Source organism: Lonchura striata, chromosome 2 (genome assembly GCF_050655825.1).
Source record: "Lonchura striata isolate lonStrDom1 chromosome 2, ASM5065582v1, whole genome shotgun sequence".
NCBI classification, from domain to species: Eukaryota; Metazoa; Chordata; class Aves; order Passeriformes; family Estrildidae; genus Lonchura; species Lonchura striata.
The window spans coordinates 117,157,962-117,184,839 of record NC_140704.1 but is presented as its reverse complement, the minus strand read 5'-3'; the positions used below and the strand labels follow the sequence as shown (position 1 = coordinate 117,184,839).

Genomic DNA, 26,878 nt, shown 5'->3' with positions numbered 1-26,878 from the left:
AGTGGTCAGAAGTGGCAGATCTGTATGGTAATTCTCTTATAGGGGGCTGAAAAAGACATTTCTACTTCTCTGCCAAGGTGTGGCTTTGGGGTGACTATTAGGGTAAGGATTTACAAAGAATAGATTAATTTAAAATAATATTTAGACTATTTGGGGATTTTTTTCCCCTGGTCATGAAGTCAAGTAAGTCACTGAGCTTGTCAGCTTCTGTGGTGAGTCTGGAAGATTCTGAAGTAACTTCTGCTACTTAACTGAGCTCCAGAGTTCCAAATCTAGATTCTGCACAAATTCCATATGTTCCTTTTAGATCCCTTCTGGAAGAAAATAAAGTTTATAATGAGGAAAATATGTGTAAGGACAATAGCAAATGCACTCAGTAGACTAAGCAAGACTGAAGTTCTGCTTCAACCTGATAAAATAAATAAAGCATAATGTTAAGACAGTGGAAGAGTAACACCCGCCTCCTCCTCCTCCTCCTCCTCCTTCTCTGCACACACACACACAACTTGTTTACAAAAGTGCCTTGTAGTGACTGCTGGTGGTGTCACTCCGTCCCATGCCCCAGAGCTATCACCGGGCCTCATGGGAGATGTGACTGCAGCGTCGGACATGGGACTGTTTGTTCACTCACTTTCTGTGAAGAGAGTTTTGAACTGTGTTTTGAATAGACAGCATTTTCTTTGTGTGGTTGGTAAATAACACAGAGCAAAGTTAGTCAGCAAGTTGCATAGCTTCTGCATTCTGATTCTTTGGAGCCCTTTTGTACCAAGCTTGACAGGATGTTTTTAACAGAATGTGACCTCACTGGGATACCAGAGGTAAGGAAAAAAGTTATTTGGGCTGTTGTGGAATATTTTGCACAGAGCTGACTGAAAGTACTGCTTTAAAATGCCTTTTGGAAAGAAGGTGGTCTCATGGTGATCCAGTCAACACCTTGTTAAGTGAAAATCAATGTCTTTCACTCCTTTGTGAGTTATATAGGAAATCTTAACGAGACTTTCAATTTCCCACGTGTGGAAAAAGAAGCTGATCTGCAAATCTCAGAATGATCATGTACTTGCTCATTGAGCAAAGGCCCAGTTCTAGAGCATCAAAATGTTTTCTTTCTAACACAGTGCAGTATAAGCAGAGCAGATCCAGTTGTTCATCCAAGTCCTAGGAGCGGCAGCAAGAGCATCGGAGCGGTGGCAAACCCAGCAAGACCAGGCAGCATCAACCTTGCGGGCACCCACCCTCAGCCTCTGGGTGCAGGTAAGAGACAAAGCCACGGCGAGCAGCACCATGGGGTTCCCTGGGTGGGAGCAGGAGTGGGTTTTCCTCACGGGCAGTGGAGCTGAGGCAGAGCAGAGGGGTGCGGTGCCCCTCTCCTGCCTCTGCCTCAGCACGGGGGACCGGTGCCTCCATCCTCGGCCCTCCAGGGCATCCCCGGGGGCTGCCCGGCTGCTGGGCGCCGGCAGGATGGATGGATGGGGCGAGCTTCAGCCGCAGTAAAACAACAGAGAGACACAGGAGTCTTCCACAAGTCGGAGAACGTGGTTTAAAAACAACCCAAATAAAGAGGATGTCAGGTTCGGATATTTATACAGTATAAAATATAGGTTCATGCTGCATCTCTGAGTGATTTGTTTGAATTCAGGAGCTAGAAAAGTATTTATGGAAAATGGAAGAAAACTGCGTTATTACAAAATACAGCTTCATGAATAACAGGAATCTTGCTGTTCTGAAATGGAATTAACAATATATGATCCATTTTACTATCTATATCAACAGAACAACAAAGCTTCCTTGTTTTTGTGGACAGCAATTGTAGGGTTTTTTTTCAGACAGTATAGGTGACTTAAAAATTTTAAAAGCTTGTTTCAAGTCACTGGTGGAGCAGTAAGAGGAAATGAAGTTCTCATTATATGTGAAACTGTTATTCATACTTAAAGAATTTAATTACAAAGAGATCTAAAAATATGTTTTTAAAATTGGAAAGTTCTGGGTTTTGCTGACAATGAAAGTGTTCTTAGGTAAATTAGGATGGAAAAGTTTGCTCATTTACTTATGACTAACTAGAGTTGCTTTTTACTGTAAAGCACATAAAGAACTAGAGCTTTGTTTTTTGCTTGTGATCAGTTAAAAAATTGATGGTTTGAACTTCATTTAGTTGTATAAAAGGTGTGGTGAGTACATCACTTGTCTCAGTAAGACAGGTTTGACAATGACTTTGGTTTGACAATGCTTTTATATTGCCAATCCTGCTACTGTACTTCAATCCATTGGTGTGTGGTTTTAAAAGCTGCAGGGTCTGCCCTAATCTTAAAGCAAATATTTGTACTGAAGAACCTTCTAGAGAGAAGCATGTTCTGTGAAGCAGAAGTATTTCAAGTGGGGATGACTAAAGATGTTAAATTTATATTCACAACTTTGGTATTTGTGTTGCAGTAGTACTTCTGATCTTCATCATAGGTCAGATGCTTGGAATTCTATAATAAACCCCAAGATTTTATAGAGCTAACAACTAATTACCACATGACACATGAAATAGCAGTTCAATTTAAAAAATATTACAAATTAGTAGTAATAAATGTGTTAAGATAGAGTTTTCAGATTTAGTATCTACCTACAGCTGCATATATATACTGTGAGGTGGTTTTTTAACAGATGATTTTTCCTAGTGTCTCATTCACTAAATATAAATTGCCACCAATAGGTGTAAGCTTGATCTTTTTATGACTTTCAGTCAGGAAGAAGTTAGCAGGGTGGGATGCAATTTACTTAATCCCAGAATTTGAAGAAAAGAGTGCTAAAGTTCAATAAAAGTGGATTGTTTCATACTCAAGAAACCTAAAGCGGAGAAACCAGTAGAGGTCAGTGCAGAGTGCTGAACTAGAAGGAGAGTGCCAAGGCTTTGTGTATTTATGCTCTACTTTTGATCTTTAACTTTTCCTTTAAAATGGGGTAAAGGCTTACAGTGGCTTACAACCAATATTCTTATCCCCTTCAAAAGATAGATTTGAAGAAGATTTGAACATTATCATATTATCACAAGTAAACATACTTGTGATAATATCATAACGTTACACTGCCTAAGCAGATCAATTTAAGCAACAAAACACATTTTGTTGCATGTTATAGCTAGCAGACAGATTCTAGAAACCTTATTTGGTGGAATCATTATTGGAACCAATATGCAATACTTACTACATATACTGTAGCGATAACTACATCTATTTGATGGCTATGTAGCAAAAAAAAGAAAGTATGAGAAAGTATAATTTTTAGGGAACAAGTTTTCAAATTTTGAAGTTAGAGCAACAACAGAATTTTTCTCGTTTTTGGTAAAAATTTTGGATCATTATCATTATGTGGTGTTTTAAAAGCCTTTTCTTCATGTATATACATAGATATGCAGGGGGCTGTGGGGAGGCAAACTGTATATAAAGTTGAATTGTCTTTTGTTTCTCTTTTCAAAGCCATTGTTTGTTCCACAAGTCGTGGTTTCCTTTTGGGACTTAAGGCAAGGAAAAGAATCACTGCCTATAGTCTGTTTATGAAAAGATCCTTCAATATATATTGGCTGCAAAATCTTCTCTCTGAGAAGCTTCTGTTCAAGCTGCTTTCTGTGGATCTAGAAAGAGCAATCTGCCTGTCCTCATTCTATTTCCTTACACTTTAACTGAGTACTTTGAAAAGTAGCTTGCTATTGAATTGTGATTCTTGAATATCAAGGAATTGAGAAAAAGATTATCACCAGATAAAAGGGGTTATGTTCTACTTTGATTCTGACACCAATTTACATTTGCTGTCTATGATGTTAGGGAAAAATTTCCTGTACCTTTAAAGAGAGTAGAGCCACACAAAGAGTAAATATTCTTGAAAATCCTCTTCACTTATTCTGCTTACCTTTCATGTGCTTCTTTAAATTTATTATGGAGGCATTGGAAAGAATCCAAAACCTTTGAAAATCATACTTTCTTTTAATTTGCTTTATCATGCTCTTAAAAGTGACAGGAACCAGACAGAGACTCTGCAACCCTTCCTCCCAGGCACTTGTGCTGTGTGCCATGAGTGTGAAGGAAGCTCCAGGGGCTTTAAAGGGAGAATTACTGGAGGGGAGGGATTCCCTGCTAACTGTAGCAGCTCTCAGCAGAATAAATTGAGGTGGGAAGAAGAGAGAGGTGTTATAAGCTGCTGTTGCTTATCTGACCCGTGATATGGTTTTTGCTACAATCCTCTGTGTAACATCACACACAGGTCTTCCAATCCTTGGGTTTTCATGTCAATATCTCCTTTTATACAAGTAGCATAATGTACTGGATTTGCTGAAGCCAATGAAGTGCTCCTTCACAGCTTGAATCAGTGGTGAGACCAGAGGCTCTACAGCTCTCTTTTTTTATTTTTTTCCCCTGGAGCAGAGGAAACTTAGAAATAATCTCATTTCTTTTATAACACAAGATCCAATCTAATAGAGTGGCATACAACTGATGTATGTCAAATGACAATTTCTAGAATGATTCCAAAATTTTACCAGAGCTTTGCAGTCAATTCCTATCAATTCAGTTCTTATTTAAAACTGAAGAAATAACTTTAAGTACTGATTTCACTCCTGGATTTGATTGTGTTTTGAAAAAATAGTCTTGAATCTAAAAGCCAAATCCACCTTCTTTCCTTTCTGTTGTCCATAATATTTAGACAAACAATATTTTTCCAATTGGCTATTACATATCTCTCACATTTTTTGTTGGTTAAAAAGGTTGTGAGAAGTTGTATTTAGCTGAGCCACAGTGGAAGTGCTCAATTGCAGTAACTGATTCCTTCATCAGTTATTTTTGGGAGAGAGCATTCTTCTTCAAATGCCTTTTCTGAAAACTAATGCAGAGACTTAAGGTACTATTTATAATACTTTGTGCTCCTATTTTAGGGAGTTGATATTGAAGTCCACAAGTCCAAGTGGAGTCTTTCTTCAATGAAGTCTGTGTGTTTGTGTGTTTGTGTGTTGAATTTCATCATCTGGTCTGCTTTTCTGCTTCTTTTTTGTGTGGCATATTGAATACAAACCCCCAAAATTTCAGAGGCTAAAATAATATTGCTGAAAATATGTAGTTTAGTCAAGTGTAAAGCTATACTAGAAGTTTGGTGCTCTTATCTACATCCTGACCAAAGATTGCAGCCAAGCTGTTCATGAGCAAGAAACAGTAGGTCTATTTTATCACTGAAGTTTCCAGTCTCATGTTTGATATTTTTTTGATTGTAGTATTACATTCATGCATACAGGTATAACAACATCATGTTCTCATTTTTTTTTCTTATCTTATGATGTCTTTGATCTATTTTTTTTTCCTGGTTTGTAGAAATTTTTCCCTGCAAAGTAGCTATGCATAGTTATATTATCCTGCCATTATATAACCACATTTATGTTTGTTTAACTCAGGAATATGTTTCTTTATTTTTAGTGCATATGGATGTACTTTATGTTACCTGAAATGAAGGTATCTGTAATTCAGCTATAAAACTTTGTATTCTGTTTAGGCACATAATCAAAAAATGTGAGCTTGTGTCCAGATGGGAATAGCACTGATCCAGTCAGTGGTGATCCGTGACAGAAGCACTAGTGAAAATCTCATGTAAACAAGGAAACTGTGGCATTTGCACCAACAATTGAATAAATTCAGGCTCCTTGCTGGTAATTACATTATCAATCTGCAGGTTGAGAAATAAATAAATTATAACCAATACATTAAAATTATAGATGTAGGCAAGTAAACCCTAATTTCAAACATTTTATATGGAGGAAAAATTATAGATTTTTTTACCCATTTCATGAAGAAATGGACAACCTAAGCAATTGGTATGATTTTGGGAAATGTAAACATATATCTCAAGAAAATGTCAATATAACAGTTTCGTTGTTGGTGGTTCTATCATTTTACTGAAATATATCTATGGAGGCACCTTTATTCCTAACATGCTTTAAGAATCAGAAATGGTAATTTCCCCTGATTATATTAGATTGGATCATATAGCTGGGTGTGGGTGTTTTTCACTTTCTCCTAGATTTCTGTTGGGAGTTTGTTACCTGCCCTTTCACTGTGTATCTCAAGTACATATTAGCCTTCTGTTTTTAACTTCTTCACTTTCTCATTTGTCAAGAACAAAGTTTAGACACCAGTCTAAAGTCTTGATATTCTTTGACCCTGAAATCCATACAGAGCTGATACAAGTTTTGAGTATCTTACATATCCTGGGAACATAAAAAAAAAAAAAAAGCAACCATCTTATGGTTCATGGTGACCTAAAGCTAAGGAATCATATGATCTCAACATTAAATCTGAGGAATGTGCAATATTAAGGCTTTCTAGAAATTCTGAAAATCACTCCTAGAAAATTTCTGTTATTTCTCTTATATATGTACATATGTATTTCTGAGAGTTTAATACACTGCTAACTGTAAACAAAATAAGTGTGAATCCAGTTTTTGTAATACATATTCATGTTTGTGTCTACAAGCAAGATCACTTAAAAAGATATTTATATTTTGAACAAGTCTCATCTAACAGTGAATCCTATATTTTGTTCTACTGTACAGAATAACTTTTCTATCAACACTCTGTAACATATCAAGGTCTTCTGTAGTGGGTGTTTGTGATTAGTCAATATAGTTAAAGGAGTTATTAAGAATAGGCTTCACAGAATTGAAAATATTTAACAAGTACATTTAATTTTTCTTTTTCTTATTTTTCCATGGTTTACTTGTTCCTTTTTTTATTTTGATGGTACATCACAATTTCACTTTTACATACTAGATTTTCACAACCCTGTAAAAATACAAGAAATAGCAGTGTTATTTTAATACACTATTTTACTATTCCTTGAGGATTTCACATTGGTCCAGAAAAAGAAGTTCACTCTTCTGAAAACTTTTAATCTATTTTTAAATATTTTTTTCAATACATTCATATTTTAGATCTATATATGCATATGAATCTGTACAGAATATTATTAAATTTCTTCAGGGAAATGATACTTAGGATCACATCAATATATTTTGTGATCTCAACAAGTTTACATGGACAATTTTTTTCCACGAATTAAGGTGTTAAACTTAAGAAAACACTTCATTAAAATTAGATGAAATATGGATCAAAGTCTGAAAAAATACTAACTGCAGCTTTAAACAGCATGAAACTGAAACACATTTCCCCTGAACTTGACTCACAGAAATATTTTTTCCATTTTTCTCGGTAATAATTTTATTAGTAGTGCTCCTATAGATGTGTTAATCATGTGATTGCATGTGTCACAGATATTCCATTTTGTTAGCAGATTTATGCTACTTCAGAGAAAATATATGAGTAAAGATTTTCTGGCAGCTTAATTTTGGTGGTAAAGATGACCACAGATAATATGAATGCTTATACATGGTATGATTATATCATGTTCTTTTACAAAAAAAAATGATTTGGAGCAGTATGGATTTTAATTCTTAACCAACACAGTAACATCTGCAATGAGATGACAGAGTTGACTGAATTCATGTTTAAGGGGATCAGGGGATGTCATCTACTTTAACTTCAGCAGTTTTTTTAGCACAATCTCCCATGACATTCTAATATTGATGCAATGTATTTATGGACTAGATGGAGGGACAGGTACATGAGTAGAAAACAGATGGATCATCGAATACCAGGGGCTAATGGTTCATACTCCATCTTCTTATCTGAGTTCCTTAGGGGACTGGCCAGAGGCCCACCCTGGTTCAGTAACTGCCTCAGTGTCTTGGTGGACAATGGGTTAAACATTTTATGCTGACAGTGATGAAGAGAAGAAAGCAGTGCGGTCTGTCAACAGCAGACCAGTAGATCAAAGAAAGTTGTGATTTCCTTATACTTGGTGCTAATTAAGCCACATATAGAATGATGCCTCCAGTTCTGGATACCTCCATTCAAGACAGAGGATGATCAATTGGAGCAAGTATGGCAGAGAACTGTCAAGATGGTTGGAGGCAGCAGCATATGTCCTGTGAAGAAGCCCTGCAAAACCAGATCCTGTTTTATTCAGAAAATAGATACCTGCAAGTAAAAAAAATATTTTTAGGCAGAGCAATCCTGAGAAAATAATAGTGTGGCAACTTCTGAAATGTTTTCCTTGTAAGTGTGTAGTGTCTCCTGCCTCCTAAAGAAGCTCACCATTTGTATTCAGCAGGTGAGATTGGGTTGCTAAATGCAAGATTCCCTTAATGTTACGCAGTAATAATTAAGTAGTAGTTCACTAATTTGTAAGGGTAAAATATTGAAGTATTGCTTTCACATAGACAGTAAATAAAATATTTTAAAAATAGGCATTCTAGGCCTTATTGATGTCTCTGAACCTCCTATGTCTGCTGGGAGGATTCTTCCTGCAGAGTAGTTCCTGCTGTACCTGGAATGTTGGAAATTTACCGAGTACAGCTGTTTGGCCAGGGTAGTGAATACTCTTGATAGGGAAGTGATGGCTATGGATTCAGAGCTGTACCTTGGTTTGATTTGATGGTGCTTATCCTCTGTTTTGTTCTATTTCCCTGAAATTTTATGTGAATATTTTTGCTGAGAAAAAAAGAACTGTGTAAAGGAAATCAAAATAAATCTGATGCATTTTTGCTTGGAAGTGAAAGCAGTAGAACAAAGAGAGTGATTAACAAATATTTGTAGATCTACCTTTTCCTTATGCCAAATCAACATGACTACAGTGAAGACTGGGAAATAAAAGTAGAAGGAAAGAAACAAAGCCTCTTGGGTCATTGGTAGAAAATACACTATTTGGAAATGTAGACTACATTGTAATCAATCTTTTACTGTAGGGATTTATGCTGTGAAAGATATTAGGAAGTGGCTGGGAAGATACCAATGTAATCAGTCCTGGAGTTGTGCCAGAATGTTCAATCTGTCCTGTCCAGATGTTGTCCTTTTAGGCCAAAGAGAATACCTCAGCCCAGATCACTTCCTCCTTATTGCAGAAGCAGGTTTGATATTTGCATTGTCTGTTTACAAGTTTGGTTTGTATTCCTGACTCAGGCTGGGCTCATTAAATGCAGGACTACCCATCACTACTCACAGGACTTGCATAACTTCTAAAAACTATTTTTAGACGTTCTTTTTCATCTCTCTGGTTATCTATTTCCTGCTTCAATCTTCTCCCAAAAAAACAGTCTGTCCCAATTTTTTCCCCCCACAGATCCCCATTTGCTGTATCACTTTGCTAGGTCAGTATTTCTGAAACCATTGCTAGTGTGTTCATTGCCTTGCATGGAATTTCTCTTGTAGATCCCTGGGCACTGTTGGCCCTGCATGACTGCACTCACCAGAAGGTCCCCAGTGGTCCCCTTCAACTGTCTGTGATGTCTGACCATACGACTGTCTCACAACTGCCTGTGAAATCCACTCATTCTTCACTGCACTATCTATAGAGCTTATTAGCTTCTCCATTTATAATCTCTCAATATTTTTTTATTTACTTTGCTTGGATAGTTTTAGCATGTCCTGTTCAGTTGATTTAACTCCAGCTGGAAGCAGCCTTGTTGCTTTCCTGAGCCCCAACACCCATATCATCATCCTTGGTTATTGCTGTTGGTGTCCAGATGCACAAAGGGAGATGAGGAGATAAGGGCATGGGCACTAAAGGCTGGTGTTGGATGGTTGAAATCTCTTCAGGTTCCTTCCATGCATCCTGGCACAAGAACCCATCTGCCAGGACTACCTGGGAGTCAGAGTGTGTGAATGGAAATGGGAGAAAACTCTGCCTAAATTCTGAGCTAGTAGGAAATAAGGACTCTGATATTGTGTGAGTAGATGTCACTACAGTGGCCATGATAAGCAAGCCTTGTAGGAAGGCTGGATATGGCATCACATTTATTAGTTCCTATATGCAATATGAGAGTTGGCTGACTTAAAATACAGCAGTGTGAGGTCTCATCTGCTCACAGATGCACCAACAGACCTTATCAATGAGACAGGAAGTTTTTTCTTGCTATTCCTGGTTCCTGAGGATGGGGAGAGCAAAGCAAGTAGGAGTAGCTGTAGTCTCAGCTGTCATTGCAGCATCAGTGTGCAAATAAACACTTAGAAACTGGATACTGGAAAAGTATCCCTAGTTCTAATCCATGCTAAAGCCAGATAACTTCGGGTAGTCAGCTGCTAAATGGGAATTAAATGGGAATGTTCTCTGGTTATGAGACATTGAATCCTACCACAGCTGTAAGGCAAAACTTAAGTATTACAGTCCTCTGGTATTACATGAAGAAACAGGTCTTCAAAGTCAATGCTCACAATTTTTGATTTAAAAAAGAAAACAAAAACCCCCTTCCTAAATTATTTAAATTTGAGACTTTAGGAAAATGACATTGATGTCAGTGAAAATGACATTTTTATCTCTTGTAGAGACCATACTCAAACACATGCTTAATGTACATGCACCTCTTATCAATTAAAAACTGTACATCTTGAGTGGGTTTTTTTTTTGTTTGTTTGTTTGGTTGGTTTTTTTAATATATAAGGTTTTGGAAATAGCATTCAGTTGATTCATTTCTGTATTATTAGCTCTTTACAGTACTTGGCTGCAAGTACAACGAAGAAACAGCATGCATAATCATTTCTGCAATTGCAATGTCTGCTGCCCAGTTACACAAACTCTGTCCAGAAGGAAGGGAAAAGGCATCACATCCTGTACATCTGCTTATACAATCTTACAGATATTGCTCCTGCAAAGGTATCAGGGTTTCTTCCATTGATTCCTGGAGGTCTGATTTCATGAGCAAAGTGAATGAGGCACAATGGGCAATGCTGATTAAAATGGAAAGATAAGGTTTATTCTTGTAGCAAGAAAAAGTTCAAGAGACTGGTATCAATGAAACTACTACTCTTTCTGAAAAAACACTGGGATTGCCAGTGGGAATTTCAGTGTGATTATGATTATATTCTTAGATGGTTTTGTTTCTTTGTTAAACACTTTTCTAAAACCCCATCAAAGATATAAGTATTTTGTTAGAATTTTAAAACGCTTTTGTAAGTGCTGCTATAGAATTAGCATCCTTCCTTTAATCAGCTGATAAATTGGCCAGTGCTTGTACAAGTTCTGCAACTGCCTCAAAGTATACCTGAAAAAGGACAAAATTGAAATTCTGACTTCCACAGGTTTGGAACACAGTTAATTTGGTATATAAAAGACAAAATCTTGAAGAACCAGAGTTTATTCTGAGGATTTCTTTCACTTGGAGGAAGAGTTTTTAGTACCCTTTCTGGATGGTCTGTTCCCATTTAGCTCTGGATATCTGGTTACTTGCCTGTGGTGCTTTTGAAAGAAGAAATTTATGGTGAATTAAATGTTACTATAATACAGTGTGCTCTGTGGTATTTACCCACCTTTATGTACATGATGTACAGATATATAACATATGTATTAAAGATAATTAAGTATGAGAAATCAATGTCATGTGCTAGTGTAATGTAAAATTATTAAAAAGCAGAAATTCTTTGTTCTTTAGAGCTTTGACATAGGCAACTTTTCTCTGTATTTATCTGGACTATGAGGGAGAGAAGCACATTGACCTCCTTTTTATTAAGCTTTTTATTATGGGAACATTCCTCAAGCAAAATATACCTGGAGCCTAACATTACATCTCCAAAGGCAAAATACATTCTCTTCTCAACATACTAGAATGAAGGACTGAATCATACCTTAAATTATTTGCCTTTTGCCAAAATATCTGGTAAATCTACTTAACTGAATCAAAAATTATCCTGAATGCTCAAAGTACTTTGTGAAATAAAATGTACGTTATGCCTGTACAATGACAGCGGGAAAGGAAGAAGCAGAGATTGCCAAGGACATTCTGAGAACATTTATTGATTGGAAACAAATCAGTGGAATTTTTTTTTGTTTTGTTTTGTTTAGTTTTGCTGGATTGTTTTTTTTCTTCTCCATATTACATGAAGTGGTCTCTGTCTGGGTGTAATTTTTACTTTTTAGTGCCATCTGCACCTGTGGCCTTTGGACTTAATGTTTATGACAGATGGACTGGACTGTGCTTGCACCATTTAGTGTATAATCCTTCTGTATGTATCTATGCCATGCTAGGCAGTGGCACTAGCCCAATGGGCATATTTATTAGTGCAGACTTCCTGTCTGCTTCCATTGTTCTGTTGCAGTATCCTTTGAGCCTAATGGACCTTGCTTTGTGCCGGGCCCACCTACAAAATATTGTTTCTGATTTGTGCCAGATATCTATTGCAGACTGATTTTTTTTTTTTTCTCTAAAACATTTGCCAACTAGAACGCTTAAAATGGATCAATTCCATATTGTAAATGCTCTTCCTCTCCTCTCAGCCTGCAAGCTTCATTTTGGAACAAGCTTGCTAGCTTTGTTTGTTAGTATAAAGATACTTGATAAAAACACGAGAAGCATTCCTATTGAAAAATGTCACCTCTCACTCCCTGAGCTGCTGTTCTAGGGGAAGCAGAAGTTGTTCCCAGTAAAGCAGTGGTCCCTGTAGAAGAGGGTGCAATAAACACAACCTTGGCTGCAGGAACTTGCTGGCTGGCTCATGGCCTGCAGCCAGGAGCTGGATGTCTCATCCCATCCTTGCTGACTTCTTCGGCAAGGATGTGTTGTGTGGAAAAAAGGATGAACAAGAAGTGTTGCCTTCTGGATCTGAACAGCAAAACAAACGCAACACTTGGGCACTTGAAATTTTGTAAGGTATTTGTGAACCTAACAATCTACAGAGGTGATATCATGAAAATGAGGAACAATTAATTAGCAATCATCTCATAAAACCATTAAGTTGCTTCTCTAAAATTTTTGGGCCTGTTACAGAAAAACATGAAATTAACCTCACAGTTTAGTTGTAGTCACATTAAATTAGCAACAAATTTCAAGAAAGCAATTAAGAATCAAACTCACCCTGTTCTAAAAATATAATTTTTCAGCATATATATACTAACAGTTAAAAAAGGCTTTGTAAAATATGTCTACAGAAAGTAATCATGCCTCTGTAAACTCTGTATGGATAAAGAGATCATCTATATATCTTCTCATGTTGCATAGCAAGTCTATGGTGTATGGCTCATATTATCATGGTCATGAGAAAGGAAACATATTCTGCATCATACACCTGCGACAACAGGGATCGTTTCTGATGTGGGTATACCTGCCAATCAGATTTCTGCAGGGTGAGAATGAAGACCTGTGAGGGAGAATTTATAATTTCATAAATAACAAAAACAACTATCAGCAACAGTTTCACGTCTAGAAAAGTCTTCTTTATATTTTTGAAATAAAGATGTATAGTAAAAACAAAGATATTATGATGGCATATTTATGACTAGGAAGTAGGATTTTTTTTTCATTCAGCCATTTTAAATTTGACATTTTTATTTTGTAATAAAAACTCAAACTATCAAATATATATCCAGAATATATTACTTGTTATCTTGGCCTTAAGAAGAAAGTATGTAGAAATCCATATAGAAATATCCATATGTGTTTTGTATATCTGCCTTTTTCATTCACCTTTGTTGTTGAATACTTAGAACATTTGAAGATCAGGTAACCAAATCGCAATGGTGAAACTCCATATAAGCAATCTTTGTGAAGGAATATTTTCAACCCCAAATTTAATATTAAAACACATTATTGAAATTTGAAACTCTCATGTCAGTATGTTTTACAATTGTCTTTCACGCCTCAAGCAATTTATATTTGTTTCTTGTTATGATATCTGGAAGAGTTTCATCAATTTAGCCTATTAGTTGCACATCTTGAAGGAATATTTTTAAGAATGCAGTGTAAAAAATGTGCAAGCGAGTTGTAGCAAATCCTGTTTAATACCCTTCAATTTGAATTAGCTATGTGATGATTCTGATTTTTTTCCCTGTGTTTGCTGTGGCAGTATCACAATTTGTTTCTGATAGATTATTTCTCACCTACTCTATGAAAAAGCAGTTTTCTAAGTTGCTTTTCTCTGGTGCCAGTCAGTGTGAGGATGAAGTATCATCTCAAAAGCTGCAGTATCTCCTTATTTGTAAAAGACAATATATAAATTTTAAAGTGAGAGCAGAGGCTGGTACAGTGGTATATCACAGAAGAGACAGGATATTATTTATTTTTTTATTTTATTTTCTTTATTTTCCTTTATAGAGTTCATAGCCAAAATGCAGGACAACAATAGAGATATTATCCAAGTTTGCCAGAACAGAGCAGTAATCTTCTCCCACTTAAGTCTGTTGGTTACGTGATAAGATTAGCTTTAAGGTTATTGCAGTGTTTGAGTTTCTGATTTGAGCCCTCTGCAAATAATGACCTGAGGGGTTGTGTCATCATGTAGACAAGATACATGGCCATTCAGTTGTGATTATCCTAACTTCAGTGCCAATAATATACTGTGCCCCAGAACTGTGGAGCTAGGTATCATGTCCTGCAAATGGAATTATTCAGTTAATCACGGAAGAGCCCGGGGACTGAGCTGATGGAAGCACACAATAGCAAGGTTATGCCTATCAAGGATGTGCAGCCTAAATCTCTCAACTGTGAGGCATGGTAGAGACAAATGTTCTGTGATGGCCCTCCCTTGTGGATCATCACCATCTTATCCTCTCCCTAGACAGTACCTGATTACCAGCCAAGCCAATATACCAGACTGCCATCCTCCACCCTGGCATCTGCAAGGTTGCATCTGAAATGCACACAACCAAGAAGATTTTTTATTACCCTGAACATTACAGAGTCAGCCTTATCTGGCCTTGACTGAATTCACAGTTCTCTTAGAGGACCTGTAAGTCTAAAGAGCTTTGCAGAACTTTCAAATTGGCCAATAGCTATCTGCATGACTTTGAGGACGAGACAGGAGACTGCAAACAGATAGATTGGCTTTCCCCATCTGTGACTTTCCAGGTGCTGACCAATGGATTTGGCCACGTTGTTCTGATGTCTTTGGGCATGTTCAAGTCTGTTTTTCAGAAAGATCAATCTCCTCACCTCTTAACCTGCTGGGGGATTCCACTGCAGTGGTTTATTGTAAGGAATCCATTTATCCATTAAGGAAACCAGCTGCTTCTTTTGCATGCTGGAACACCAGTTATTGCTGCTAGATCACCTGTGACTTCAGAAGGTCCCATGGCCAGGTTACTGTGAGCCACACACACATCATTCTTCATATCTGCTCCTTACAAAATCAAAGAATTTCTCCGATGTTGAACACTAGATAAAAGGATGTGGTGATAAATTAATCAAACATGGTAGTCAGAGTAAAGCTCAAAGGATTTGTTTTACAAATGTACAATATGGCTGCAGCTGCTTTATTTTAAAAGTTATTATCACTTGTGTTCTCAGGAAGCATACTTAAATTCTGAATAACTGCTCCTAGTTGAAACAGGAAGAAAAAAATTGCATTTCACTCATGAGTAAAGTGTTGTATTTCATTCCTAAGTACAATGTGATTTTTGCCCCTTTTTAGTATTTTAGAAATAATACATTTTCTTTTTTTTTGTAGACTGATATATACAAATGACAATGTATAAAAATTTTCACATAATAATAAAATTGAAAAAAAAGTAAATATCAAAACTTCAAATACTGTAATAAAAAATGTTAAGAGAGTAAAATGAATGTATTTGTGGAAGGCTTTTGTGAGACATCTCTATAATAATATTCTCTTGTTTTAATTAAAAGACTTTTTTGTATAAAGCCCTCACGTTTTCATTGGTTCTTTTTCTCATTTTTTTAGATATCATTAGACATAGACAAAGTGCAATTAATTTCTTTAGCCAAAGCCTGTTCATCAACTTACTTTAAAATCTATTCTTGTGGTAGTCTTCAGTGCTAGGAAAAGTAGTTTTTCATGTGTTTGACAGCCCCACATGTGAACCTCACAGCACAACTTCTGCATGTGACTGATTGATATGGCCAGCAATCGTTTCTGTGTGAGATTATTTCACTTGTCCCCCTCTCTGCTCTCAGTCTCTTTCTTCTCTCTATTAGTTGTATTTCCATTCCACCAGCTAGCAGTAAGTGAGAATGAGAGAGTTATCCACCCTTTTTACATGTCTTAAGTCTTTCTTCCATCTACCTGCATGTTTTCCCTAAATCCTGTAATTGCTTGGGCTGAAGCAACAGAGACAGATGGAGGTTGTCACATCTACATACAAATGATGAAGAGATGATGGCTGCTGGCCATTGACTTGCAGTGGCAGATGTATCTTTAACTTGTACCTCAATGGAGCCCCTTTTAAAGATCCTGTCACTTTCTTTGATTGCTGAAAATGCAAAAATTGCATCTCCTCAGCTCTCATGTACTCTTCTGGTGATTCACTGTGTTGCAACAGCAAGCCATTTACACAGCGAAACTCTCACCTAGAAAAAGCTAAGCCAAGGAAAATGTGAGACTAGTAAGGTGCTCAGTTCATATTTAAAATGTAACATCTGATATCAACATAGAAATACGAAATGCAACATATCTTTCAAATGAGATACATTTTAAGGTGGCTATTACTATATGTGTGTATTACCAGAAATCTGAATTTGAGAATAAATTACTACCTAATGTCTCCTTAACTGAAGCTGATATCAAAGTTAGATTCTTTGAAACATTACTGATAAATTTTATGGGGATCTAGATAATTCAGAGAAAATATCTTCACAAAATGGTATTGATAGGCTAAACTGGTAGATAAATACTTAGGCATGTTCTGTGTAACATGAAAAAACGTAGCTGATCAGGTCAGTGTCGGAACTAATAGCTCAAAGCTATGATAAAAGCTGAAGTATTGACTGCTTGTATTTATGTTAACTAGTATCTTCATAAATTAATAGTTGCTTCCATTTAAAATATTAGCGGCATTATGTTTTCCCTGTGTTAGTGTAAAAAAAAGAGGTGTACTTGGTGGGAACAGGAGGGAAAGGACGAATGAAGACTTAGAATTTCCGTTAATTAATCAACTTTGCTATAGAAAAATAATGGGTGAAATAGCAAGCAAAATAATATTTGTGTGTTTGTGTGTGGAATAAATCCAAATGTATTAAAAGACCCATTAATTCTAAGTTCCCAGAGGTTAATACTAGTCTATATTTTTGGTACTCTGATATTTGAGTTTATGGAATATATATATTCCTTCTGACTACTCTGTAGTCTTTTCTGTTAATTATCATCTGAAAGACTGTGTAGTCCTCTTCTAAGAGACATAAAAATGCAGTAATTCTCAGAAATTTTCCCACTGATGCCTATAAAGCTATTTGCAAGAGAAACTGCTGGCCAGAGTAAGCAAGGACTCTGATAAAGAGTTCAAATTAAATATACAGCTAAATACATGTTTGCTTGATTTATTCTCATTCTCTAACATTCTCTTTGTTTAAATCCTTATTTCTTTTTCTACTTATATTTCAAACTCTTGCTCTGTTTCTTTTTGTTTTTTCTTTTTTTCTTATTTTTCTCTTTCCTCCTCCTAATATTGCATTTTAACAAGATTTTGTGAGTCACACTGATTCCAGGCAAACAAGCTGCTGTACTGTAAAATAAATAGCCTTGAAATGCTACAAAGTAGATCACTTGCCTTCAAGATTAAGCTTAAATGTTTGCTTCAGCTTCATGTCTGAACATCCTTCCACTTAACCAGATGATAGCAGACTTTTTGCCAACAAAACATATCTTTACTAAACCAGGGCCATCTTTCAATAAGAACAGAGCAGTATGATGCCCTCTGCCATCAAAACATGCCTCTAGCCCTATTTATTTATGAGGAGCTTTGTACTGGATACAAACTGATCATGAATGTTATCCAGCTTTATATAAGACATCACATGGTACTGGTAATCTGATACAGGGTTTTAAATGGATAGCTAAACTGCCAGTTTGAAGTGCCAGCATTTTTTTTTTTTTCATTTTGTTATCAAATAGCATAGCATGAAGAAATAGTCAAGCCTTCACTGAGTTTATGTTTCCTGCAGAGGAATTGCTGCATCTTTATTTTGCCTTTTATTCTTCTTAAAAAAAATAAACTATTTTGTATTCTTTATGGAGAATTCTGGAAATTGTTTTAGGAAGAGTAATCTATATTTTACTCCTTTCACTCAATATATCTTTTTCACAATGTCATGTTTCCATATCTGTTTACTGTATCTTATTAAAATAGTTACACTATTATTTGAGAGGTCTGGAGAGTCTTGAGAAACAGACAGGTCTCCAGACAAGAAACACTGACTTTTCTTAGTGTTTATTCTCATAGAAATCTCTTTGATCACATATACTTGTTATTGCAAATCTAGAGAATCTGCTTTACATGTGGATTAGGTATTTGCTTCATGCAGGCATAGAAAAACCTAACCTGGTGTGAGAAACCTGAAGTGTGACTAACATTCTGAATTTTTGCTTTGCAATAAAATCTAGAGAATGGATGAGCATTAACATGGAAAATCTAGGCTCTTTTTCCCAGAGGGCACCTTTGCATTATTGTAGCTGAAATGCTTTGTGTATTCTATCACTTTGATCTGAAAGCGAAAATCTGATGAACACTTCTTTGAGTGTTTTAAAGGTAAAGTTAATAAAGCCTTTGTGACTGCCTTGAATCCCTACTTTTAATCATTTTAAGAAAACCTAAAGTAAGATTCTGGAACTGGTCTGTGCATTCTTAAGGGAAGGAAAATTGGCTAATTTGTGCTTGAGTAACTAAAAAGCAGGTACGAGAAAAAATATGGCAGAGGGAACATCTAAAAAAGTGAAGATAACCTAACTGAAAATTTTGTAAGCAATTAGATGGTAGCATAGGTAAATGTGTCTCAAGACAGCATTTCAGTAGCTAATTATTTAGCAAATATTCATTTGCAATTGAAATAGCTTGAGTAGAGATGTGACAGGGGGCAGAGGGTGGAACTGGTAAGAATTGCACGCTCACTATCTGTATATATGTTTCTTCTACCATGACAGAAAGACCTGTAGTTTGTATGCTTCCCTAAGTCTGCACATTAGAGAAACTGAATAGCATGACTGAGTTTAAAAGGGGTGACATTAATGTGAAGTCTAAGGATTCTTTATGTGCATAAAACCATGATGGTTTATTCCATGAACAGCTGCTAACCAATAAGCCTTTTAAAAAGCCTTTTGGAGGCAACACTGAAAATCAAGAGCTCATACTCTCACTGCAGGATTTTTACATTGAATTTTCAAAAGTAGGGCACCTCCAAATACATGTTAAAGAGTAATGTAAATGCCTCTTTGGGACTTGGGACAATATTAATTGTGTATCTCACTAACATAGTGTGACCCCAGCTTGCAGCTAACCCTCCCACACCCATTCATTTGTTCCCCTTGAATGGGACTGAAGATGAGAAAACCCACTGGTTGAACTAAAGATGATGGAGTAAGTAAAATAGAAGACACAACCTTCAAGAAAAGAAAAACAAAGAATTAATTTGCCACTTCCCATCAACAGAAGTATTCAGCCAGGAAAGCCAGGCTCCCTCACGTGTAACAGTGACTTGGGAAGAAAATGCCAATGCTCAGATGCCCATTCTCTTTCTTTTTCTCCCAACTCTCTATGCTGAGCATGATGCCAAAAGGTGTGGGATATATATTTGGTAAGTGGGGGTCAGCTGTCCCAGCTGTGTCCCCTCCCAGGTGCTTGTGCACTCCCAGCCCACTTGCTGGTGGGGTGAGGTGAGAAGCAGCAAAGGCCTTGTACTGCACAAGCCCTGCCCAGCAATAATGAAAACACCCCTGTGTCATCAACACTGTTCTCAGTACAAATCTAAAACATAGCTCCCTACCATCTACTGTGAAGTAAATGATCTCTCTGCCAAAACCTGTGCAAAAACATGACATTGAAATAACATCTCTACTTAGTACCTAATAGAGAAGTTGTACAGTATTAAATGTATTCAATCATAATTAGAGGAAACTGATTTGAGGTGGTGACTTAATTGTCCAAGTTTATATCTGGATGAATCTGTCTCTTCTGTATTTTTACTCCTGACTTTGTGCAGGCTGCAGAACTCTCACAGTTTCAGTGAATAGCTGAAGCCCACTAGTGATGCTACGCCAAAACTTCTAACAAAAACCTGCCACTTGGTTGAGGTTATGTTGTCAGTTTTTGGGGGAGACTCAGAAATACTCTGCCTGCACAATATTTCTGATTACTGAGTAGTGCTATGCTATAAGAAATAAGTAATAAAATTTATGGATTTGCTTGTAAGTTGAGCAATTGCTGATTATTCTATACTGGCTCTGCTGCATTGAGAGAACCTTAGATATTAAAAAAGTGATATCTAAAAATGATAAACTGAAGGAAAACAAAGCCACCTTGGTTTTAATCTATATTACTGCAGACATGCAGAATAAAATAGAAGAATAAAAGATGTTAAGATGTTAAAAACCTTCCTTCTCTCTTTGTCTAATGAAAAATTTTCTAGGAACTAAAGGATAGGAGAGCCAGCTCCAAATCATCACGTGTTCTGCATGGTAGAATTGTCCAGGGAAAGGAGCATCACATTTCAGGGTTTCTACCCTTGCACAATCAGGACTAAGGATTAAAGAACTACACCTTAATTATGGGGAGATGAGGGCAATCTGGCAAAAGTACTACAGTCACATGGCCACTGTACAAAGATAAACACAATCAGCATGTTTCTATACCCAACTATTTAAAGCTCTTTAAATTGTAAGGGTTTGTGGGACTGGTGTCCTACATGTCCCGACCAATGCATGGGAAGAAAAATTATATCCCTTTTTAATGAAATTACAAAACATTTCCTTGAGATCTGATCCTGCAGCTTAATAGAATTGTCTCATCTTATGGACAACTTAGTTAATGCTGGTGTAATCAGAGATGCCTGTAGTAGCATGAGTTGGAAATCCATCATTAAGGATGTAACAGCTGCAACATCCACTTAAAATTTGTCATTATATCTTGAAGTATAGACATTCAAAATACAGTTCAAAAGAAAATAGAACCTTCAGCTAAGTGACTTTCACAAGTGAAATGGGATTAACAGTAAAAATACAAATGACAGACTCAGGTAGCATCTTTGCTTGGTGCATTAGAAATTTGTTCCCTTGTGTTTGATGACTAGTTATCAGGGCAGGACAGGGGGTCTTTGAGTCACAATCTTAAAGTATATTTTGCACATTCTTTTGTGTACTTATTTGCATCTTGTATGCAAATATATTTGTTCTATATTTGAAAAGTGTCTCATTAATCTGCACTGATCTTATTTTCTTTAGCAGATTGACTAACTTGCTTTGTATGAGTTACAATGTAAGGACAGCTTTAACAGTTGAGATAGATGGTTGGTTCACTTTTTACAGTATATTTTATTAGACTAAATGTACGGTAGACAGGCTTAAAACCAATACCTACAGGTATCTTTTCAGCACAGTGCTCAGGAAATTAACCATGGAGCTCTCATTAGCATTAATGGATGCTTAGTGGTTAATTTACTGTGCACCATACTAAAAACATTCCCCCCAGGGTGCTCACCAGGCTGTGTGGGAGATTTCTCCCTGCTGATGGTACTGTAATTGTATTTTATTAGATCAAGTTGCATCTGAAAGATTTTGATTTCTATGGCATCTGTGACTGACTCTGAGTCAAAGACAAAACACACCTGTGCTCAATATGAGTCAGCTATGACAGCAAAATACTCCAAGAAGTTCTTGTGGAAAGATACAGTAGGAAAAAAAACATACTAACAGTACTTCCAATTTCTTGTAAATGGAAGGTTACAATAAATGTATTTTTAATGATATATATTAAACATTAAAACCATAAACTTTCAAATAACTATTCAGAAATTTGGAATAGACCTTGAAATTTTAGTTTAGTCTTATTATGCATGTGTTTTCAATTGAAAAGAGAAGACTTCAAGAAATTAGGAGAAATCAACTGGAATCAAGAGTTTGGGAAGTCAAGTCTTAAAGAAATAAAAATTTTCTCAGTCAGAGGTGCAAAAACTCCCTGGAATTCATGCTCCAGTCCAAGACAATTGCACTCAGAGTCTGTTCTGAATAATGAATTTTTAAAAAGCATTTATCTTAAGCAGAAAACTATAAAAAATTGGGAAAGGAGAAAACAAGAAAGAATCCTGTGCTTTGTTGAATAGAAAGTGGTGGGATAAAAGAAGAAGAAATCAGCCCATGTCTTTGTTTTAGAAAGATTGTTAATTTCTTAATAGTACATGAAGAAGGTAGATGTGCTTAAAACTATCTTTTACCCAAAATGGATCCAAATTATATCTGTTTTGCTTATTAATGGGACCAATGCTAAGTACAAAAGCAAAGGCAGGCTTACAAAAGGCAAAGCTCACTAATCTTATTGTATGTATATGTGAAGGAGATGAGAGACAAAAAGATTGGAATATAAAATAACAATCAGAAAGTGTTAAGAAATATGTGTCTCCACCATAAGATTGTGAAGTAACACAAATTCTAGCTACATTTAAGGCAAGAAAAAAATAGGGAACAGACTAATATGGATTTATAACTGTGGCTTCATCAGAAAAAAACTTAGAAAATGTTGACATTATGAAAGAGATGGAAGTAAACAGCATAACACAAAGGGCTCATATGTCGTGTTGAATTGATCTCAGGTAAGAATTTTTAGTGTTGTTAAAAAAGTAAAAATCAGTCTGGACTTCAGAGAGCTATGTGGAATCATGGTTTACATTGAGAAAAATGGGGAATAATAAGGAATTCTTGAGTAAGTGAAGAAGTGGCTGGAAGAGAGATTAGTATATTTTACTTTAATACTAGTACACTTCCTGTGTATTGCTGCTTATCTGATAATATAGATCCAAAAATGTTATCTATCTTGCAACTAGTTGGCCACTAAGGTTTTTCTTTAGATCCTTTTCATCACCATTGTCTGTAATGTTGAACTAAAGAGCAACTGGTACAGTGTCTGTCACTTAAACCTATGTCATGAGTGTCACAGATTCTCATAATTCATAATGGTAGTATAATTTTGTACATTACAGGCTTTGACATCACTAGTTTGTGATACCCATCTATTATAATTTTTTTATCCTAACCTTCTTCCCCATTATTGCATATGTACACACTGAAGTGTTTGCTACTCTTTAGTGACCTGCTAATACCCTGTGTCAGCCTGACATGGAAAAGGTACAGAAAAAATGTTTAGGACAGTGCTTTGCACTCTAATAGCTTCTAGAAAAGTTAAGAATAAAACTGAGGTTGGGTAGCCTTTTTTAGACAGAGAAAGTGGTTGCCTCCAGAAAAAGAGCTTTCATTTGTTTCAGATATGTTTACAGAATATAAAATCTGGAGGCATATTTAAAGTGGATGTCTGCTCAAGGGTAGCTAGCAGATATAGTACAATCTCCAGTTGTGGGTGAACTGTAACAGATGTAATGAAGTGAGTGATGCAGGAAAAACAGAGGATAAAATATGATATATCACAACTGGAAGTCTAAAATCTTTCTTTTCACAGATATTCAGATTGACTGCATGTAATAGTTCACAACAAGTAAAGAAAGGTAAATGTGGTTTCACTTCAAAAGGGTGATTCCAAAGCAGCTTTTATGGGTTTGGAATAAAGCAGTTCTAGTGGTACAGATGAAGCAAACTGCAGGTCTTAACTATCTTTCCCTCCCTGGGTGTAACATGTGTTGCTGTGGTTTAGGTGATCACAGTCATCTGTTTCAAAATTTTTCAAAAGAAAATGGCACAGCATAGCTTTTGTTGCCCCTGTATTTTATGCTTGCTATAAAAATGCTGGAAAAGAAATTTCTACAATTTATTTTCAGAAGTATCTGTTATTTAAACACTGTCAACCTGCAACTAATGTTCCTTTGCAAAAGTAAGACAAATTCCTTCACTAGAAAAATTATGACAAAATATATCAGCTGTTTTAGAAGGTTTGTACTTGTTCTTCTCAGTCAAGATTTTCCATCACTGTATGCTTCTGTTCTTCAGTATTAGCAGTTTTATTTATCTATTTCTTCTTAGCTTGAGGGAAGATTGAAAATGCTTCTTGAGTGGATGAGGCATTGAGCAAAAAGCGTTTGTAGGAAAGGGTAGCAGACAGCAGCCTGTTCTTACACAGCATAGGAGGGAATAAAAAGGGCTACATTCATTATTATTATGAAGAGACCTGAAAGAACAAACTATCAAGAGAGGCTCCTAAAATTGCAAAATTGTTTTGTTACATCTGAAAAGGTGTATGCATGGCAAAATGACTACAACTGTTTTCTAGAAGTGTGGAAATTCTGGGGTAGACTGTGTATAAAGGGGCATCTCTAGTTCCTAGAATATGCCCTTAATTGTTCCCACCATGAAGCCATCCTATCCTTTACCAGATGTAAAAATAAAGTTCTATCAATGCTTAGATGTTTCTGGAAAAAGAAATAAAACTTTGTAGGAAAAAATCCTGGCTCCACTGAAGGGCATGAAAACCGACCCCCAGCAGCAGCTGTAGAGTCTGATTTTTCTCTCCAATTAGCTAAAAGTCAGCTGGAAAAATAGTCAGAATTTGATGCATTTCTTAACAAAGATAAAGTTGTTGGTAAAAACAGACTAGTTTTTAAAGAAAGTGAGAACTGAATACATTTGCCACAAAAATCAATTCTTAACCATGCAAGGAGCTGAAAAGGTGATGGCAAAACTAATGATGGATAGTAGAGTGTAGAATGAGTAAGGATAGATTTTACATCCACTTTGATAATGAAGAGTATTAAATAAATGCAGCATTTTTATGTTTAATAATAAAAAATAAAAATTTCTGTGATATACTTTCAGCTTTTACCAGTGTAAAATAGTTTGATGAGATTATCTGTTAAAAAAAATTCAAAATACTTTCCATCAGAAAATTCTCATCTAAAGAAATTGAAGCATATGGGGAGATGGACAGACACATGCCAGCTAAATTTATTTAAATTGAGACATTGATCTGCACCTACACAGTATTTTTTTTCCAAATTGCTCGATCCTGCTTCACAAAAATAAAGCCAAATAATTCTCTGTAATGAAAAAAGCTATTTTAATGTGTTTGACATTTCCCAGATATTATTTGCTTTGACTTTGCTGCTTCTTTCTTTTTAAATTTCTCATAAATTGATATATCTCACTCCTTGCAGTGTGAACTAAGGGAAACTGTATGTTTTTTGAGAAATCAGTTTCTGTTAGTTTTAAGAGTGCTCAGAGTTTCCCTTATGAATCTGCATTGAACCTACTTCCTGTGGATGCAGGCATGCATCTTTATTTTTCTTCATGGACCTCCAGCTAGAACATGAAATTGGGTAACCTGTGTGGTTTGACATAGGGTGTGCACTTGTACTGCAACTGATACAAATTGTTTTCCTAGTTAGTTGCCTTTTTTATCTTTAGTTATAACATGAAAAAGAATTCTTATCTGGTCTCATAATTGCCTAATATAGCTAGAACACAGAGATTGTTGGTTGGGAAAAATGCATGATAATGGGATGGCTTCTGTACTAGAACACACATAAATGTTTAGTGGGTCTCTTAAATCTTTTTTTAAAAACACCTGTTATACTGCTATCCCGCATGGAAATGACAAAACTTTCTAGTACTCTAATCTGGACTATGAGCTGCCCTATATCATCATGACTGATGCCAGCTGAGAGTATGTTCATGTTTTTTCATGTACTTGCTGGTTCATCCACATTTACAATTTCCATATCTAAGTCAGGCTTGCCAGTGCACCAGGCAATGTGTGCAAGAGCAGGTTCCTGTACAAGGTGACAGAACACAGGTACCTACATTTTAAAAGCTGCACCTTGGAGCACCTTGGCTTAAGTGTTAATTTTAGATGTCCATAAAAAGTCTCTATAACTTAAAGACTACTGCAGTCGGGTAACATAAAATTACTCCTATACAAAATTTCCTTTTTATTCTTTCTCCCCTTTAGCCATCTCTGCACCACAAAATGAATATGTACTATCTCACAACACTAAATAGAAAATAAACAGGTAATATAATATCCATATAGCATATGCCTAATATATGGACTATGGTCTCTGAAAATTTTCTGCTCTCATATTGCAGAAAGCTCTGTACTTTTTATCATGGATCTGTGGTGTTCTCTCCAAGGAACGTGTGATTAGTGGTTTTCTGTGTATATAATCTTAGTGGTGCTGTACCTGCATGGTATGACACAAACATATCTTGTGGATATTTACAAGGAGCAGAATAGTCTAGTTTAATTATGCAAAAATATTTATCTCCCTTAGTACCATATCTGGAAAGTATATTTCCCACTCCCACAGCTGAATGTATCCTCATATCAATTTCTCATATGTAGCTCTCAACACAATGCTTTACATTTTCAAAGTGCTTTAGAAACATTAACTAATTAACTAATGCATGTCATTATGAGCTTGTGAATCTTGGATGTCAAAAAGCAAAAGACAAGGCAACCAGAGTGAATTAAATAAAACACAGATTAAATTACCAGCATAGCAGCCTTCAACAAATTTCTCTACCTTGTGCAAAACTCTCTGATCTGCACTACTCTTTCTTGCTTCTTTCCTCTGGTGTGAGGCAGCAGTGCTTGGTGGTAATCTTTCCCTTCAATTTAGGTCCCATAGTTTATTGTCTGCTCCTGTGTTAATACATATGAGCATAAGATTGTACTGTCCTTGATATGTGGTTTAGATAGCATTTTTTCTGAGACATACTCCCTGTGCAGTCTCAGAGTAGGAATGAATATAAATGAAGCAATCTTGACTTCTGATTCATACGAAAATCCTATTTGTCGATTTTGATCAGAGTCATAATCTGAAGGTAAAATCTAAATATGAGACAAGGATAGGAAATATTTATGTCCTTTGATACAGTTCTGATATTGAAAGGACTGTCTGTATGAAGGTGTCTTGTTTTTTTCCTGGGAGAATATCCCT

General features: G+C 36.1%; 1 protein-coding gene across 3 annotated transcripts in view; it reads left to right on the top strand.

The window, feature by feature from the left end:
• The first annotated feature begins 398 nt into the window (after positions 1–398).
• The window catches only part of ST18 (ST18 C2H2C-type zinc finger transcription factor), a 169,320-nt gene continuing 142,840 nt past the window's right edge, over positions 399–26,878 (top strand). Inside the window, exons 1-2 of one of the 3 annotated variants that reach the window (XM_021555702.4) lie at positions 399–818; positions 1,116–1,251. In XM_021555702.4, the coding sequence (XP_021411377.3) occupies positions 780–818; positions 1,116–1,251 (175 nt within the window). In that variant the 5' untranslated portion in view covers positions 399–779. Of the gene's footprint in view, positions 819–1,113; positions 1,252–26,878 lie in introns of those variants that run through there. The other 2 variants (XM_021555709.4, XM_021555707.4) reach the window with 2 other exon arrangements.